The sequence below is a fragment of the Theropithecus gelada genome, chromosome 14 (genome assembly GCF_003255815.1).
Source record: "Theropithecus gelada isolate Dixy chromosome 14, Tgel_1.0, whole genome shotgun sequence".
Taxonomy (NCBI): domain Eukaryota; kingdom Metazoa; phylum Chordata; class Mammalia; order Primates; family Cercopithecidae; genus Theropithecus; species Theropithecus gelada.
In genome coordinates, this window is record NC_037682.1 from 23,344,209 (window position 1) to 23,360,630 (window position 16,422).

The window sequence follows — 16,422 nt, forward strand, 5'->3', positions numbered from 1 at the left end:
AAAAATCACAAGCATTCTTATACACCAGTAACAGACAAACAGAGAGCTTCCATTCACAATTGCTTCAAAGAGAATCAAATACCTAGGAATCCAACTTACAAGGGATGTAAAGGACCTCTTCAAGGAGAACTACAAACCACTGCTCAGTGAAATAAAAGAGGACACAAACAAATGGAAGAACATACCATGCTCATGGATAGGAAGAATCAGTATCGTGCAAATGGCCATACAGTCCAAGGTTATTTATAGATTCAATGCCATCCCCATCAAGCTACCAATGACTTTCTTCACAGAATTGGAAAAAACTACTTTAAAGTTCATATGGAACCAAAAAAGAGCCCGCATCTCCAAGACAATCCTAAGCCAAAAGAACAAAGCTGGAGGCATCACGCTACCTGACTTCAAACTATACTACAAGGCTACAGTAACCAAAACAGCATGGTACTGGTACCAAAACAGAGATATAGACCAATGGAACAGAACAGAGTCCTCAGAAATAATAGCACACATCTACAGCCATCTGATCTTTGACAAACCTGAGAGAAACAAGAAATGGGGAAAGGATTCCCTATTTAATAAATGGTGCTGGGAAAATTGGCTGGCCATAAGTAGAAAGCTGAAACTGGATCCTTTCCTTACTCCTTATATGAAAATTAATTCAAGATGGATTAGAGACTTAAATGTTAGACATAATACCATAAAAATCCTAGAGGAAAACCTAGGTAGTACCATTCAGGACATAGGCATGGGCAAAGACTTCATGTCTAAAACACCAAAAGCAACGGCAGCAAAAGCCAAAATTGACAAATGGGATCTCATTAAACTAAAGAGCTTCTGCACAGCAAAAGAAACTACCATCAGAGTGAACAGGCAACCTACAGAATGGGAGAAAATTTTTACAATCTACTCATCTGACAAAGGGCTAATATCCAGAACCTACAAAGACCTCAAACAAATTTACAGGAAAAAAACAAACAACCCCATCAAAAAGTGGGCAAAGGATATGAACAGACACTTCTCAAAAAAAGACATTCATACAGCCAACAGACACATGAAAAAATGCTCATCATCACTGGCCATCAGAGAAATGCAAATCAAAACCACAATGAGATACCATCTCACACCAGTTAGAATGGCGATCATTAAAAAGTCAGGAAACAACAGGTGCTGGAGAGGATGTGGAGAAATAGGAACACTTTTACACTGTTGGTGGGATTGTAAACTAGTTCAACCATTATGGAAAACAGTATGGCGATTCCTCAAGGATCTAGAACTAGATGTACCATATGACCCAGCCATCCCATTACTGGGTATATACCCAAAGGATTATAAATCATGCTGCTATAAAGACACATGCACACGTATGTTTATTGCGGCACTATTCACTATAGCAAAGACTTGGAATCAACCCAAATGTCCATCAGTGACAGATTGGATTAAGAAAATGTGGCACATATACACCATGGAATACTATGCAGCCATAAAAAAGGATGAGTTTGTGTCCTTTGTAGGGACATGGATGCAGCTGGAAACCATCATTCTTAGCAAACTATCACAAGAACAGAAAACCGAACACCGCATGTTCTCACTCATAGGTGGGAACTGAACAATGAGATCACTTGGACTCAGGAAGGGGAACATCACACACCGGGGCCTATCATGGGGAGGGGGGACGGGGGAGGGATTGCATTGGGAGTTATACCTGATGTAAATGACGAGTTGATGGGTGCAGCACACCAAGATGGCACAAGTATACGTATGTAACAAACCTGCACGTTATGCACATGTACCCTACAACTTAAAGTATAATAATAATAAATAAATTTAAAAAAAAAAGAAATAATATTTGATCCAGAAATCCCATTACTGGGTATATGCCTAAAGGAATATAAATCATTGTATTATAAAGACGCATGCACACATATGTTCATTGAAGCACTATTCACAATAGCAATGACATGGAATCAGCCTAAAGGTCCATCAGTGATAGACTGGATAGAGAAAATGTGGTAAATATAGATCATGGAATACTATACAGCCATACAAAAGAACAAGATCATGTCCTTTGCAGTAACATGCATGGAGATGGAGGCCATCATCTTTAGCAAACTAATGCAGGAACAAAAATCCAAATTCTGGATGTTCTCACTTAGAAGTGGGAGCTAAATGATGAGAACACATGGACACATAGAGGGGAAAAATACACACTGGGTCATATGAGAAGGTGAAGGGTGGGAGGAGGGAAAGGAACAGGAAACATAATTAATGGGTACTAAGCCTAATACCTGGGTGAAAATATAATCAGTGTAACAAACCCCCATGACACAAGTTTACCTAAATAACAAACCTGCACATACACCCCTGAACTTGAAGGTTAAAGAAATCCCCCCCAAAATTTCAAAAAATGGAAATACTATAAAAAAGCAAACAGAGTAAAACATTTGTAAAAAGTAAATTTTTACTTAAATTCTGTGTTAGTATATTGAAAGCATTTATCTCAGGCAATACTTGGCTAAATTCCTTAAAACTTTAAAGGAATGGGATGGAAGCCAAATATTTTTTTCCAGGTTACCCCAATTATGCCCCATGTGTCCTTGCACTGAGATGTGTTTAGTGTTGATTATTGAGTCAAGTCAGGGACTTTACAACCTCTGATTTACAAAAAACTGTGATGGAATACTAGAAGATAAACTCTTCTTGTGAATGAATTTATGTTATGTAACCAATAATTTAGAATCTTAAGAAATGAGATTTAAATAACCTTTTGTTGTCCCTGTATGCATTTTACTTTTTAAAATTTCCTATATAGTTTTCCTCTTTTATTTGCTATCCAAATAATCCTTTGAATATAGCATTTAAGGGGAGTAATGATTTAATCAGTTATGCTGGTAAACTCACATAGCATGCTTATTTGTATATTCACTCTTTGGGATTTTATTTTGCTACATGGCCCTTATTTTGTATCAAATCTGATTTTTATTCTTAGTTTTTAAATTTGAAAATTGTTTAATTTTTAAGGCTATCTGCCATGTTTCCCCAAAACACAACATGAATACATATACATAAACACTGGTGTTAAATTTTCATAGCATTTTATCCCAAAAGTCACTACCACCAAATTAGCACTTATTAATCAAACTTTGTTTTTCTCATCACAGTAACTCTGTAAGATAGATGGTGACTAATATGATTTGTCTCTGTGTCCCCACCCAAATCTCATGTTGAATTGTAATTCTCAATGATGAGGGAGGGTCCTGCTGGGAGATGATTGGATCATGGGAGTGAATTTACTCCTTGCTGTTCTCATGATAGAAAGTTCTCATGAGATATGGTTGTTTAAAAGTGTGTAGCAATTCCCTCTTTGCTCTCTTTCCTGCTCTACCATGTGAGGATAGTGTTTGCTTCCCCTTCACTTTTCACTATTATTTTAAGTGCACTGAGGCCTCCCCAGCAATGCCTCCTGTACAGCCTTTGGAACTGTGAATCAACTAAACCTCTTTTCTTATAGATTATCCAGTCTTAGGTAGCTCTTTATTGTAGTATGACAACAGACAAACACAGACAATTGGTACTGGGAGTGAGGCATTGCTATAAAGATACCTGAAAATGTGGAAGTCACTTTGGAATTGGTAATGGGCAGAGGTTGGAATAGTTTGGAGGGTTCAGAAGAATACAAGATGACGGAAAGTTTGGAACTTACTAGAAACTTTTTGAAAAGTTGTAACCAAAATGCTGATAGTGATAGGGACAGTGAAGTCCAGGCTGAGGTGATCTCAGATGGAGATGAGGAACTTGTTGGGAACTGGAATAAAGGTGATTCTTGCTGTGCTTTAGCAAATAGACTATAGGCATTGTGCCTCTGCTCTAGAGATTTTTGGAACTTTGAGAGAGATGATTTACAGTATCTGGCAGAAGAAATATCTAAGCAGGAAAGCATTCAAGATGTGGCCTGCCTGCTTCTAAAAGCCTATTCTTATTTGCATAAACATAGAAATGACCTTAAGATAGAACTTATATTTTAAAAAGTAAGCAGAGCATACAAGTTCAGAAAATTTGCAGCAGACTGACAATGTGTAGTAAAGAAAATCCCATATTCTGAGGAGAAATTCAGGCTGGTTGCAGAAATTTGCATAAGTAAAGAAAACCCAGGCCAGGCATGATGGTTCACATCTGTAATCCTAGCACTTTGGGAGGCCAGGTGAGTGGATCGCCTGAGGTCAGGTATTCGAGACCAGCTGGGCCAACATGGTGAAACCCCTTATCTACTAAACGTACCAAAATTAGCAGGATGTGGTAATGCATGCCTGTAATCCCAGCTACTTGATAGGCTGAGGCAGGAGAATAACTTGCAATCAGGAGGCAGGGTTTGCACTGAGCTGAGATTGTGCCACTGCACTACAGCCTAGGTGATAGAGTGAGACTCCATTTAGGAAAAAAAAAAAAAAAAGCCAAATGTTAATAGCCAAGAAAATGGGGAAAATGCATCCAGGGCATTTCAAAGACCTTTGTGGCAGCCTCTGCCTAGATTTCAGAGGATGTATGGAAATGCCTGAATGTCCAGGCAGAAGTCTGCTGCAGGTGCAGAGGCCTCATGGAAAATCTCTACTGATGCAGTGTGGAAAGGAAATGTGGGGTAGGATCTCCCACACAGAGTGCCCACTGAGTACTTCCTAGTGGAGTAATGGGAAGATGGTTACCATCCTCCAGACCTCAGAATGGTAGCTCTATTGACAGCTTGAGTTGTACACTTGGAAAAGTCATAAGCACTCAATGCCAGCCTGTGAAATTAGCCACAGGGACTCTGCCCTGCAGAGCCACAGGGGTGGAGCTGCCCAAGACCTTGAGATCCCACCCCTTGCATCTGCATGCTGAAGATGTGAGATGTGGAGTCAAAGTCAATTATTTTGGTGCCTTGAGACTTAGTGACTGTCCTGCTGGGTTTTGAACTTGCATATGGATTTTACCCCTATTGTTTTGGCCTATTTCTCCCTTTTGGAATGGGAGTGCTCACGCAATGCCTTTACCCCCATTATATGTTGAAAGTAACTAACTTGTTTTTTATTTTGCAAGCTCATAAGTGGAAGGGACTTGCTGTGTCTCAGACTAGACTTTGGACTTTTGAGTTAATGCTGGAATGAGTTATACTTTGGGGGACTGTTGGGAAGGCATGATTGTGTTTTGAAATGTGAGAAGGATGTGAGATTTTGGAAGGGCCAAGGGGAGAATGATATGGTTTGGTTCTATGTTCTCACCCAAATCTCATGTTGAATTGTAATTCCCAATGTTGGGGGAGGGTCCTGGTGGGAGGTGATTGGATCATGGGGGTGGATTTCCACCTCGCTATTCCTATAATAGTGAGTTCTCATGAGATCTGGTAGTTTAAAAGTGTATAGCACTTCACTCGCTCACTCTCCTGCTCCACCATTTGACAATAGTGAACAGAAAATTCATTATATACCCTTATTCTTCATCAAAACTGGGCCACAGACTTTAAGGGAACTATGTGATAAATTGTCTCTGGAACTCTCAGTCTTTGTGTGATTGATGCTCACAAGAAATTGCTCAACAAGAAATTGTTATTAAACTGCATGTGTACTTATTTAGGAAGTTAAAATATAATCTATTAAGAAAAAAGCTCAAAGTTTTATTTTTGAATAACCATCCAAGGTGGTTTCCTCGTTTAGGAACAAGAGTTCTAAAAACTGGCTAAGGGGGTCATGATCCATGAAAAAACTTGACACTTTAGTTTAACCCAAGTCAGCACAAATAGGCAAATAGTCAGATCCCTTTTGACCCCAGATGATTAAATAGACAGTGTTGCTCAATAAAGCAGGGAAACTGTGCCCTGACCTTTCTTCTGGTTCAGATACTGTTGTTTCAAGACACTACACTATTTGGATTTCTGCATGAGGTAGAATAATAATGCTTCCATGCATTGGGGGTTTTTTTCCCTGTTTTTAAAGTTTCTTCAGTAAGCTTCCCCTACACGAAGGTAGAAAAAACCTGTGTTGGACAATTAATTTTTAGTATTCTAGATCTTTTAATAGCCTTTCCATACTGAGAGTTTTTTCTGCTTATGGATTATTCCCAGGAGAGTTCAATAGCAATGTATTATTAAAGGAGAATTAGAAACATTAGCAGGATTCTATTTGTGTCCCACCTACTTCCCCATATTTCTATCACCAACTCTGCTGTGGCACCAGTCCCGAAGCTGCTGTGAGGTCATTGATTGATATCTCCTCATACCTGCATTTTCCCCCCTCAGGATTGCTCCTGAGAGGTTACAGTTGCCTTCCTCAAGAAGTTTGGGGGTTAGGTGTCATCCTCCTCCCCTTGCTTCCAAGAAGGACAGATGCATTTTAGACTCCAAAAATCATTTGAGGATCATGTTGAATTTAAATTCATCTGAAACCACACTACTACTTGCCCCTTCAGCATTCCTATCATGTTCTTTCCTCCTACTAGTTTCTCTTGAGAACTCTCCCACAATAAATCAAATACATACAATGTTAACATCGGATCCTGCTTTGAGAGAAACTATTATAAAATGGATGTCAAACAGAAAATACTAAAAGACATGCAAGCCCAAAACTTTATCTGAGAGTCCCAGAAACCAAGAAAGACCCAATGCTCTATAGTGTCCTGGCCTATTGACTATGACAAACAAATAAAACACAAGTAGGATTAGTCAGATGTTTGTAAGTCATAAAAAATGAAACAGACTGGAGAAACTAGATAAACAAACTAGATAACAGCAAATGGGCACTCAGGAAAACAACATAGGAGTGGGTAAAGTTAATTTTGTGTCAAGTTATGATGTAAAAGGATTTTAACACTTGTATTAGGCTGTTCTTGCACTGCTATAAAGGAATAGTTGAGGTTGGGTAATTTATAAAGACAAGAAGTTTAATTGGCTCACACTCCTGCAGGCTGTATAAGAAGCATGGTGCTGGCATCTGCTCTGGAGGGCCTCAGGGAGATTCTACTCATGGCAGAAGGTGAAGTGGGAGAAGGCCTCTCACATGGTGTAAGTAGGAGCAAGGTGGTGGCACCAGGCACAAGAGGTGGAGTGGTGGGAGTGTCATACACTTTTACAAAGCCAGATTTCGTGAGAACTCACTATTGTGAAGAGAGAACCATGTGGATGATGCTAAAACATTCATGAGAAATCCACCCCCATTATCCAGTCACTTCCCACCAGGCCTCTTCTCCAACATTAAGGATTACAATTCAACATGCTACTTGGCAGGGACATATATTGAGACTATTTCAACACTGAAAAAATACAATTTAATAGACATCATACTTGTATGCAAGGCTCTCAAAAAATGGTGGATTTAAGAAAGCCCACGAGAACTCATTTGAGAAAAAAAAGGAGCCCTTCATAAGTGAGAAAAAAGTTCTGGCTTTTTCCTGGGGGAAATGGCAGATGTAGGTGTGGGCAAAAGAATGCCTTCCAGAGAACATGCCAGGTTAAGAGAGATCAACAAGGCCGAGCTACAAGCATTGGTGAAGAAAGTAGAGAGGTACGGAGTTCAGAGTCTAGTAAAAGTAAAAATCTTTTTTTTTTTTTTTTTTTTTTTCCCGAGATGGAGTTTTGCTCTTGTTGCCCAGGCTAGAGGACAATGGTGCCATCTCTGCTTACCACAGCCTCCACCTCCTGGGTTCAAGCAATTCTACTGCCTCAGCCTCCCGAGTAGCTGGATTACAGACATGCATCACTATGCCCAGCTAATTTTGTATTTTTAGTAGAGACAGGGTTTCTCCATGTGGGTCAGGCTGGTATCAAACTCCCGATCTCAGGTGATCCACCCGCCACAGCCTCCCAAAGAAAAATAATCATTTTAATCTGACTATTTACAACTCTATTTTGCCTCAGTAATGACCAGGAATGAAAGGCTGAAAAGAATAAAAAGTATCCGCAGGCTTAAACATTCTCACTATGCTAATTAGAGCAAGGGACCACTATTGCTGATTCTGCAGGTGAAAACATGAACCAACTGCATCTTAGACCAGACTTAAAAAGATAAAAAAGTAAAAAACCAAATATAGAATGTAAATAACTAGTGAATAATTCATGGAAGAGCCTCTAACAATCCAAAATATGTGTAAGTGGAGTCCAAGAAAGACTAAAAAATATATGAAATCGTTTTGCTGACACCTTCATATAAATAAATCACTGAGACTTTAAGTGGAATCTGTTTTAAGAGATCACCCATGAGGCAGGCAACCCCAAGCAATGGAAACCTCAGTGTCCAGTTGAATCAAGAGGTTTTGAGTTTTTCATTCCTATATTCAGGCATCAAAATGTATTTTCCAGTCTCATCTGAGTAAACTAGAAATTATTTACTTTTGTAGTAAAGAGAAGAATTTAAACATTCAAGATGGATATAAAGGAGATATGGAAAAATAAGATTAACGCAACTGCTTTTTTTTTTTTCCAATCAGGAAAAATGGAAATTCAGTACAATGCGGTGGCTACTCACTAAACAGTGAGTTGGGATATCTAGTTTCCAGGCCAGAGTTACTCCCTAATTTGTACTGTGAGTGTGGGCAGAGTAATTTTCTTTCCCTCAGACCCAGTTTCCATTTCCATAAGATGAAATATTAGCGATTAATCTTGTGGACTTATAGAACTCTAACAGTCTATGAAATTAATGGCTTAATTCAGGGATCATTCAACTATGGCAGAGAGCCAAATCTAGTTCACTGTCTCCTTTTTTAGATAAAGTTTTATTAGAACACATCCATGGTCATTTGTTAACATATTGTCTGTGACTGTTTTCAAGCTACAATGGCAGAATAGAGTAGGTACAACAAAAACCATATGGCCTGCAAAGCATAAAATATTTATTATCTGTACCTTTATAGAACAAAATGTATCAACCTTGGGCTTACCGGAATGGAAAGTACACCTGTTAAAAATATCCTCAGTGTCCTAATTTAGTATTCAGAGTTATAGCCCTGCCTAATTTTTCTGCTGCCAAGAAGCACTGACTGCCCTTTTCAAGGAATTGAGCACCGAAATCCCGAGAGAAAATAATGACACTAAATTGTTGTTAGAAGCAGCAGAAGGGTGTTCAAGGAGAAAAGAATATATAATCCAATAAATGAAATACAAAATGGAGAAAATATATGCATGTTGTCATCTGGAGAAGATATTTTATATAAAGATATTTTATAGTCAGTATTGTTCACAAGTAAGCTGGTCCTCCTGTTTCTAGACACATAGTAGGATTTTTTGTCATGTGACATAATCACAAATGCATTGTATCATCATATTTACATTCCCAGGGATTAAGTTCAGAAATCTTGGGGGAAATCGTGGGGATGGGGTTAAAATTTTACCTACCACATTTGCTCAACAAGATATGAACAAACATTATATGTTTTTCTTCCATGAAGTTAGTTTTATGAGCCATGAAAATTTTGCTACACCTTTGTTTTTTTTTTACTTATCTCTAGCAATTAGCAACATTCTAATGACACCTATTCTATCAGCTAGAGTTAAAGAGTAACATAACATCGATTTGAGACTCCAGCCAACCTGTATTTTATGTAATGAGAAATACACATTTAAAATATTTTTTAATTAATATAAAATCTACATGCAATAAAATGCACTCACGTTAGGAGTAAAATCAAATGAGTTTTGACAAAAATATTTGTTAAATATTTATAAAATATAGAATATTTGGCTAGGTGCTGTGGCCCATACTAGTAATCCTAGCACTTTGGGAGGCTAAGGTGGGTGGATCACTTGAGCTCAGGAGTGTAAGTCCAGCCTTGGAAACATGGTGAGACTCCATCTCTACAAAAAAATACAACAATTAGCTAGGTGTGGTGGTGCATAGCTATAGTCCCAGTTACTTGAAAGGCTGAGGTGGAAGGATTGCTTGAACCCAGGAATCGGAGATTGCAATAAGCCAAGATGTGTGACTGCACTCTAGCCTGGGTGACAGAGAAAGACCCTGTCTCAAAGAGAGAAAGAAAAGTATATATATAATCTGTATAATATACCAATATAGACAGAACAATTCCACAATGCCAAATATTTCTTTTGTGTTTCTTCTTTTGATGGGCATTTGGGTTGATTCCGTGTCTTTGCTATTGTCAATAATGCTGCAATGAACATGTGTGTGCATGTATCTTTGTAATAGAATGATTTATATTCCTATATGGGCTTGCTGGGTCAAATGGTATTTCTGGTTCTAGATCTTTGAGGAATCACCACACTGTCTTCCACAATGGTTGAACTAATTTACACTCCCACCAACAGTGTAAAAGTGTTCCTATTTCTCTGCAACCTCGCCAGCATCTGTTGTTTCTTGACTTTTTAGTAATTGCTAATCTGACTGGCAGGAGATGGTATCTCATTTGGGTTTCGATTTGCATTTCTCTAATGATCAGTGATGTTGAGCTTTTTTTATATGTTTGTTGACCACATTAATGTCTTTTGAGAAGTGCCTGTTCATGTGCCTTGCCCACTTTTTAATGGGGTCATTTTTTGTTTCTTGTAAATTTGTTTGAGTTCCTTGTAGATACTTGACATTAGACCTTTGTCACATGAATAGATTGCAAAATTTTCTCCCACTCTGTAGGTTGCCTGTCAGCTCTGATGATAGTTTCTTTTGCTGTGCGGAAGCTCTTTAGTTTAATTAGATCCCAGACATAGATGGAGTTGGAAACCATCTATGGTTAGTATCCTCAGCAAACTAATGCAGGAACAGAAAATCAAACACCAAATGTTCTCACTTTTAAGTGGGAGCTGAACAGTGAGAACACCCGGAGGGGAACAACACACACTGGGGCCTTTTGGGGGATGCGGGGTCGGGGGAGGGAGAGCATTAGGAAAAATAGCTAATGCATTCTGGGCTCAATACCTAGGTGATGGGTTGATAGGTGCAGCAAACCACCATAGCACACGTTTACCTATGTAACAAAGCTGCACATCCTGCACATGTACCCAAGAACTTAAAATAAAAGTAAAAATTTTTAAAAACCCACATATTTTGCAACTATAGAAATGATCCTATGGGTATCCTCTTTTATATTGTTAGTTAATTACACTGATTTTTAATTTTGTAAATTTTACTTAGTGATATTATATTATTCTATTTATGTATTACTGAATTTGATTTATTTATCTTTCCCTTTGTTATATATGTATCTACATTCATAAGGGTATTGCTCTATTTTTTGTAATATTTTAATCATATTTTGGCTTTAGAGTTATGTTGCCTTCATAAAATAAATCAATGAGGGATTTATCCTCTAGTATTTGATGAAAGATTAAAGTTCAGGATTACATTTTTAAAAATGTGTAACAGAACTAGCCTGAAAAACCATCTGGGCTTGAAATTTTCTTTGTGAAAGGATGTTGGATTAAGAATTTCATTTCTTTATGATGTATAAATCTATTCAGATTTATTTATTTTTCCTGAGTTTTGAAAAGTTTTGTTTTTCAGTTATTTAATTCATTTCTTCTAAATTGTTAAATTTATTGGCATACATTTGTTTGTTTATTACATGTTGTACTTTTAGTATGTATAAAATGTCTAGCAGTACCTTCTCTTTATTTTTTCAATTTTACCTATCTGATAAAGAAAGCAACTTTTAGCACTAATTTTTTTATCTAGCTATTTTACTAACTACTTAGTGAGGGATGTTAAAATTCCCAATTACAACTGAATATGTCTCTTTCTACCTTTATTTTTCTGTCAGTTTTTCTTTACGTGTTTTAAAATGGTATTATCATTTGCATATATCTTCAATGTTGTTACATATTTCTTATGGAATTTCCTTATTATGAAATATATCCCTTCTCTATGATTTTTTAAAATTTAAAGTCTACGTGGATTGAAGCTAATTACACTAGTTTCTTTATGCTTACTATAGGCATATTATGTCTCTTGTAGACAACACAGAGTTGCATCTTTTGTTAAAATATAGTTTGGGCTGGGCGTGGTGGCTCACGCCTGTAATCCCAGCACTTTGGGAGGTCGAGGCAGGCAGATCACGAGGTCAGGAGATAGAAACCATCCTGGCTAACACGGTGAAACCCCATCTCTACTAAAAATACAAAAAACTTAGCCCGACGTGGTGGCGGGTGCCTGTAGTCCCAGCTACTCTGGAGGGAACAAACATTGCAACAAATATATTTATATTCTCTTGGAGTGTTGTTTTTTTAAAAAAATAATTTCTTTTAAAAAAATTTTTAATTTTCTGAGTACATAGTAGGTATATATATTTATTGGATACATGAGATGTTTTGATAAAGGCATTCAGTGTGAAATAAGTGCATCATGGAGAATAGGGTGTCTATTCTCTCAAACATTTGTCCTTTGAGTTACAAACAATCCAATCACACTCTTTACGTTATTTTAAGTTATTTTTAAATGTATGATTATGTTATTATTGACTATAGTCAACTGTTGTACTATTAAATAGTAGGTTTTATTCATTCTTTCTTTTTTATTTGATAATAGTTCATTTTATTAAATAATTTATAAAGTCAGACCAGTGCATTGGCTTGTTAGGGGAAATCATTCCTTCCTACTGTCATATAGCCTGGCAGATTATGTCAGGTGCCAAAACATTCCCTTTTATTCAATTTATTCATGAGAGTGTGGAATTAAAGTAGATCCTTGCACGTCAGGAAAGCTGCAACACATCTGGTTTAAGTGGAGTACAAGGGTAAGTTATTCCACATTCACCAACTTCCCCACTTGACCTCCCACCAGTTCCCGTCTTTTTCCATCAATCAACTCTAAGACGCCCTAAACCCAAACAGTTCCCATTCAACTGTGTACAAAGGTATAGATATGGAAGACATCTCTCTCCAACTCTCACCTTTGGAATTAAATAAACCTGGAACAGGGAAGGTGAACTATGGCTGAAACCAAGTGAAGATTTTTAAGAAGCTTTGACAGAAACATTAAGAATAACACCTGAATGCAAATCCAGAAAAAAGTGCTACTGGGGGAAAACAGTCTTAGCCAATGTTCTAAAAATGCCCATAAGAAAAGGTTGGGGAATTACTCTTTAGACACAAGCTCTAAGAACTCTGGATACAACGGGAACTTCGATGGATACAGTCTGGGCCTGCTGAGTCAGATGTCCCCAGGGCAGCCCGGCAAGCAGCCTGTCTTGCACACTGCAACTGACTGGCTTAATCTACGGCAAGAGTCCTTCAGCTCCATCACAGAGTACTCTCCAATGTGTTATAGTTATCCTTAAAGCTCTTCAATTCAAGGAAGTGCTTGGCACGTTTACTCTTCTGACTTGAGGGGAGGTATGTCACCTGGATGGTTGTTGGGGAGACCTCAGGGGACTGAGTTAGGTCTTTGGCTGCTGACTGGTGGTGTCGCTGAGAGCTCCCAATTCGTGCTTTAACCACAGTGGCCAGCTCACTCAGGGCCTCTTGATAGCGTAGGTACTCATTCTGGCCAAAGACCCCTGTCCCATAGCGGGCTGTCTCATAGCCATCCAATAGGGTATCGATGAGGGCTTTGCGTACACCCTTGAAAGCTGTACTAGTGTTTTGCAGATCTAGCAGGTAGGAGCGGAAATTCTTGCCCATTAAGGAATGGGGATGCCGGCCTTCAGAATGAAATGGGATTTCAGAGGTACGAATGGCATCCAGAGCTTTCATCCTATACAGATAGTTGTAGCAACTTTGATTTCCCTGGGTTTCCAGTTGTAGCAGTCTAGCATCATCATCTGCAAGGAGCTGAGGCTCATACTTGATATCCTGAACCCTGGAGAGTCGAATATCAATCTCTTCTTTCAAGTCCTTGGGGGCATTGTGTCCCACAGGGACATGAGGTCCCCTTCGAGATTTCATTGCAAAGCGCATGATTTGCCTCTTCACAAAAATAAATAGCAGTACAAACACCAGGCTCCCGTAGGCCATCACCAGCACGACATTCACCCCGGATAGCCAGTTACTGCCGGACGCCATGGCCTCCCTACCTCGCGCAGAATTGTTCGGGTTTACCCCGCTGTCCTGGCTGGTCAGCCCAGGCTCCGCCGCAGCGACGGCGCCTGGGTCCCCTGGAGCTCCCCGGCCATTTCCTTATGGGGGAAGACCAAGCCAGACCCGGTCTGAAAACATGGCGGACAGGCAGGGGCGGTTTTATTCATTCTAACTATGTTTTGTACTCATTAACCATCCCCACCTTCCCCTTGGCCCCCACTACCCTTCCCAGTTTCTGATAAACACCCTTCTATTCTATATGTCCATGAGCTCAATTGTTTTGATTTTTAGATCCCATACATAGAACACACTATGTTTATCTGTCTAGTTATTGCTTATTTCACTTAACGTAATAATCTCTGGTTCCAACCTTGTTGTTGCAAATGACTGGATCTCACTTTTTTATGGCTGCTGAATAGTACTTCATTGTGTATTTGTTCATTTTCTTTATCCATTTACTGGGTGATGCACACTTAAGTTGCTTCCAAATCTTAGCTATTATAAACAGTGATGCAACAAACATAGGAGTGCAGATATCTTTGATATACTGATTTCCTTTCTTTTGGGTATATACCCAGCAGTGGGATTGCTGGATCATATTATAGCTCAATTTTTAGTATTTTGAGGAACCTCCAAACTGGGTTTGTTTAATGGGTTGTACTAACTTAACATTTGTTTAATGGGGTGGTACTAACTTACATTCCCACCAAGAGTGTACATATGTTTCCTTTTCTCCACATCCTCGCCAGCATTTGTATTGCCTGTCTTTTGGATACAAATCATTTTAACTAGGATAAGGTAATCCCTCATTGTAGTTTTGATTTGCATTTCTCTAACGATCAATGATGTTGAGCATCTCTCACAGATACGCCTGTTTGCCGTTTGCATATATTCCTTTGAGAAATGTCATCCAAATCTTTTGTCCGTTTTTGATCAGATTAGATTTTTTCTATGAAGTTATTTATGCTCTTTATATATTATTATGTATTTAATCACATAATATTCAATGTAATTTTTGAAATGACTTTTCAAATGACTTTTGAAATTTTTGAAATGGTTTTGAGTTTCAGATTTTGCTATTTCTTTTCTAATTGTGCCATTCTCTGTTCTTTTTTTCTTGGATTCTTTTGAAGTAATCAAGCACTTTTAAATAATCCAGTTATTTCCTCTATTGGTTTTTAGTAACGATGCTTAGATGGCTTTAAGGTTTACGATATCATTTTTTAGATCAATACAGTCATTTTACAATTAAGAATATTATTTACAATTAAGAATATTATTATTCTTAATTTAACCCTCTGTTTTGTAATATGTCATTGTATGTTGCCAATATTTTATATGTTGTCATATATATGTCCATATTTATATTAAGTACATAAATAAAATGTTATTTTTGTTTTAAACTTTCAGTTATCTTTTGAGAAATTTAAGAAATCATAAAAAGGTGATATTTTAATTTGTCTATATACTTACCATTTTCGGTGCTCTTTATATAGATCTGAGGATTTTTTTCAATGTACCATAATTTCTTTCTGAAATTTTCACTTCATATTTTTTGTATTGTTAATTTATTGGCAACGTATTTTTCAACTTAAATTTACCTGAAAATGTCTCTAGTTCTATCTGATTTTTGAAGAATATTTTTCACTGGTCATAGTATTCTGGGTTTGCATATTTCTTTCCCACAACACATTAAAGATGGTGTTTCATGTTTTTCTAACTGGATCTGTTTGTGATAAGAAGATAGTAACAATTGTTTTATTATTCTCCGGCATGTGATATGTCTTTTTTCTCTGAATCTCTTTAGGATTTTTAAAAATTTTGATATTTTGAGTTTTGATTATAATGTACTTACATGAAGTTATTCTGAAAAATATTTTTCTGCTATGATTTGTTGATGTTCTTGGATTTGTAATTAGATATTTTTTACCCATTTGGTAAATCTAGCCATATGTTTTAAAAAATATTCAACCCAATTATTTTTCCTCTCTCCCTCTGGAACATCATTTATAAATACGTTACATCTTTTGATATTGTCTTACTGAGGTTCTATTTAATATTTAAAATCTTCTCTTTATTGATCTGCTAATTTTATTGCCCTCTCTTCAATTTCACAATCCTTTGAGAATACTAGTTTATATATCTAATGTTGTTTCAATACTCTAGGATCCACAAATAAGAAAAAAATAAGTAAAATTCTCATTTTTTTTTATGATAGACAAAACCTTCTAAGATTGAAAGAAATGATGGAACCTTACATTTCTCTTTCCCATTTTTTTTTATATTTAAAAGAAAATAAAATGGAGACCTAGAGAACATTTGTCCAACTCGTTAGAGCCAGTATTAAAAGTGAAATACATTGACTTTTATTCCTTTGTGTTTTATTGCAGCTATACCACCTTCTTTTCCTCTCATCTTCTTTGCATTATCCCAGCTCTGGGAAA

At 37.4% G+C, this 16,422-nt stretch overlaps 1 protein-coding gene across 2 annotated transcripts; it reads right to left on the reverse strand.

The window, feature by feature from the left end:
• Nucleotides 1-12,458: 12,458 nt before the first annotated feature.
• Nucleotides 12,459-14,134, reverse strand: LOC112607234 (uncharacterized protein C1orf43-like). Of its 2 annotated transcripts, XM_025358349.1 has the most exons (2): nt 13,898-14,134; nt 12,459-13,795 (listed from the first exon to the last, which is right to left on the reverse strand). In XM_025358349.1, exons 1-2 carry the CDS (start codon nt 13,961-13,963, stop codon nt 13,202-13,204), a joined length of 660 nt encoding a protein of 219 aa, XP_025214134.1. In that variant the 5' UTR covers nt 13,964-14,134; the 3' UTR covers nt 12,459-13,201. The 2 variants fall into 2 exon arrangements, with proteins under 2 accessions (XP_025214134.1, XP_025214133.1); XM_025358348.1 differs by having other exon boundaries at nt 12,459-14,128.
• Between the last annotated feature and the right edge of the window lie 2,288 nt (nt 14,135-16,422).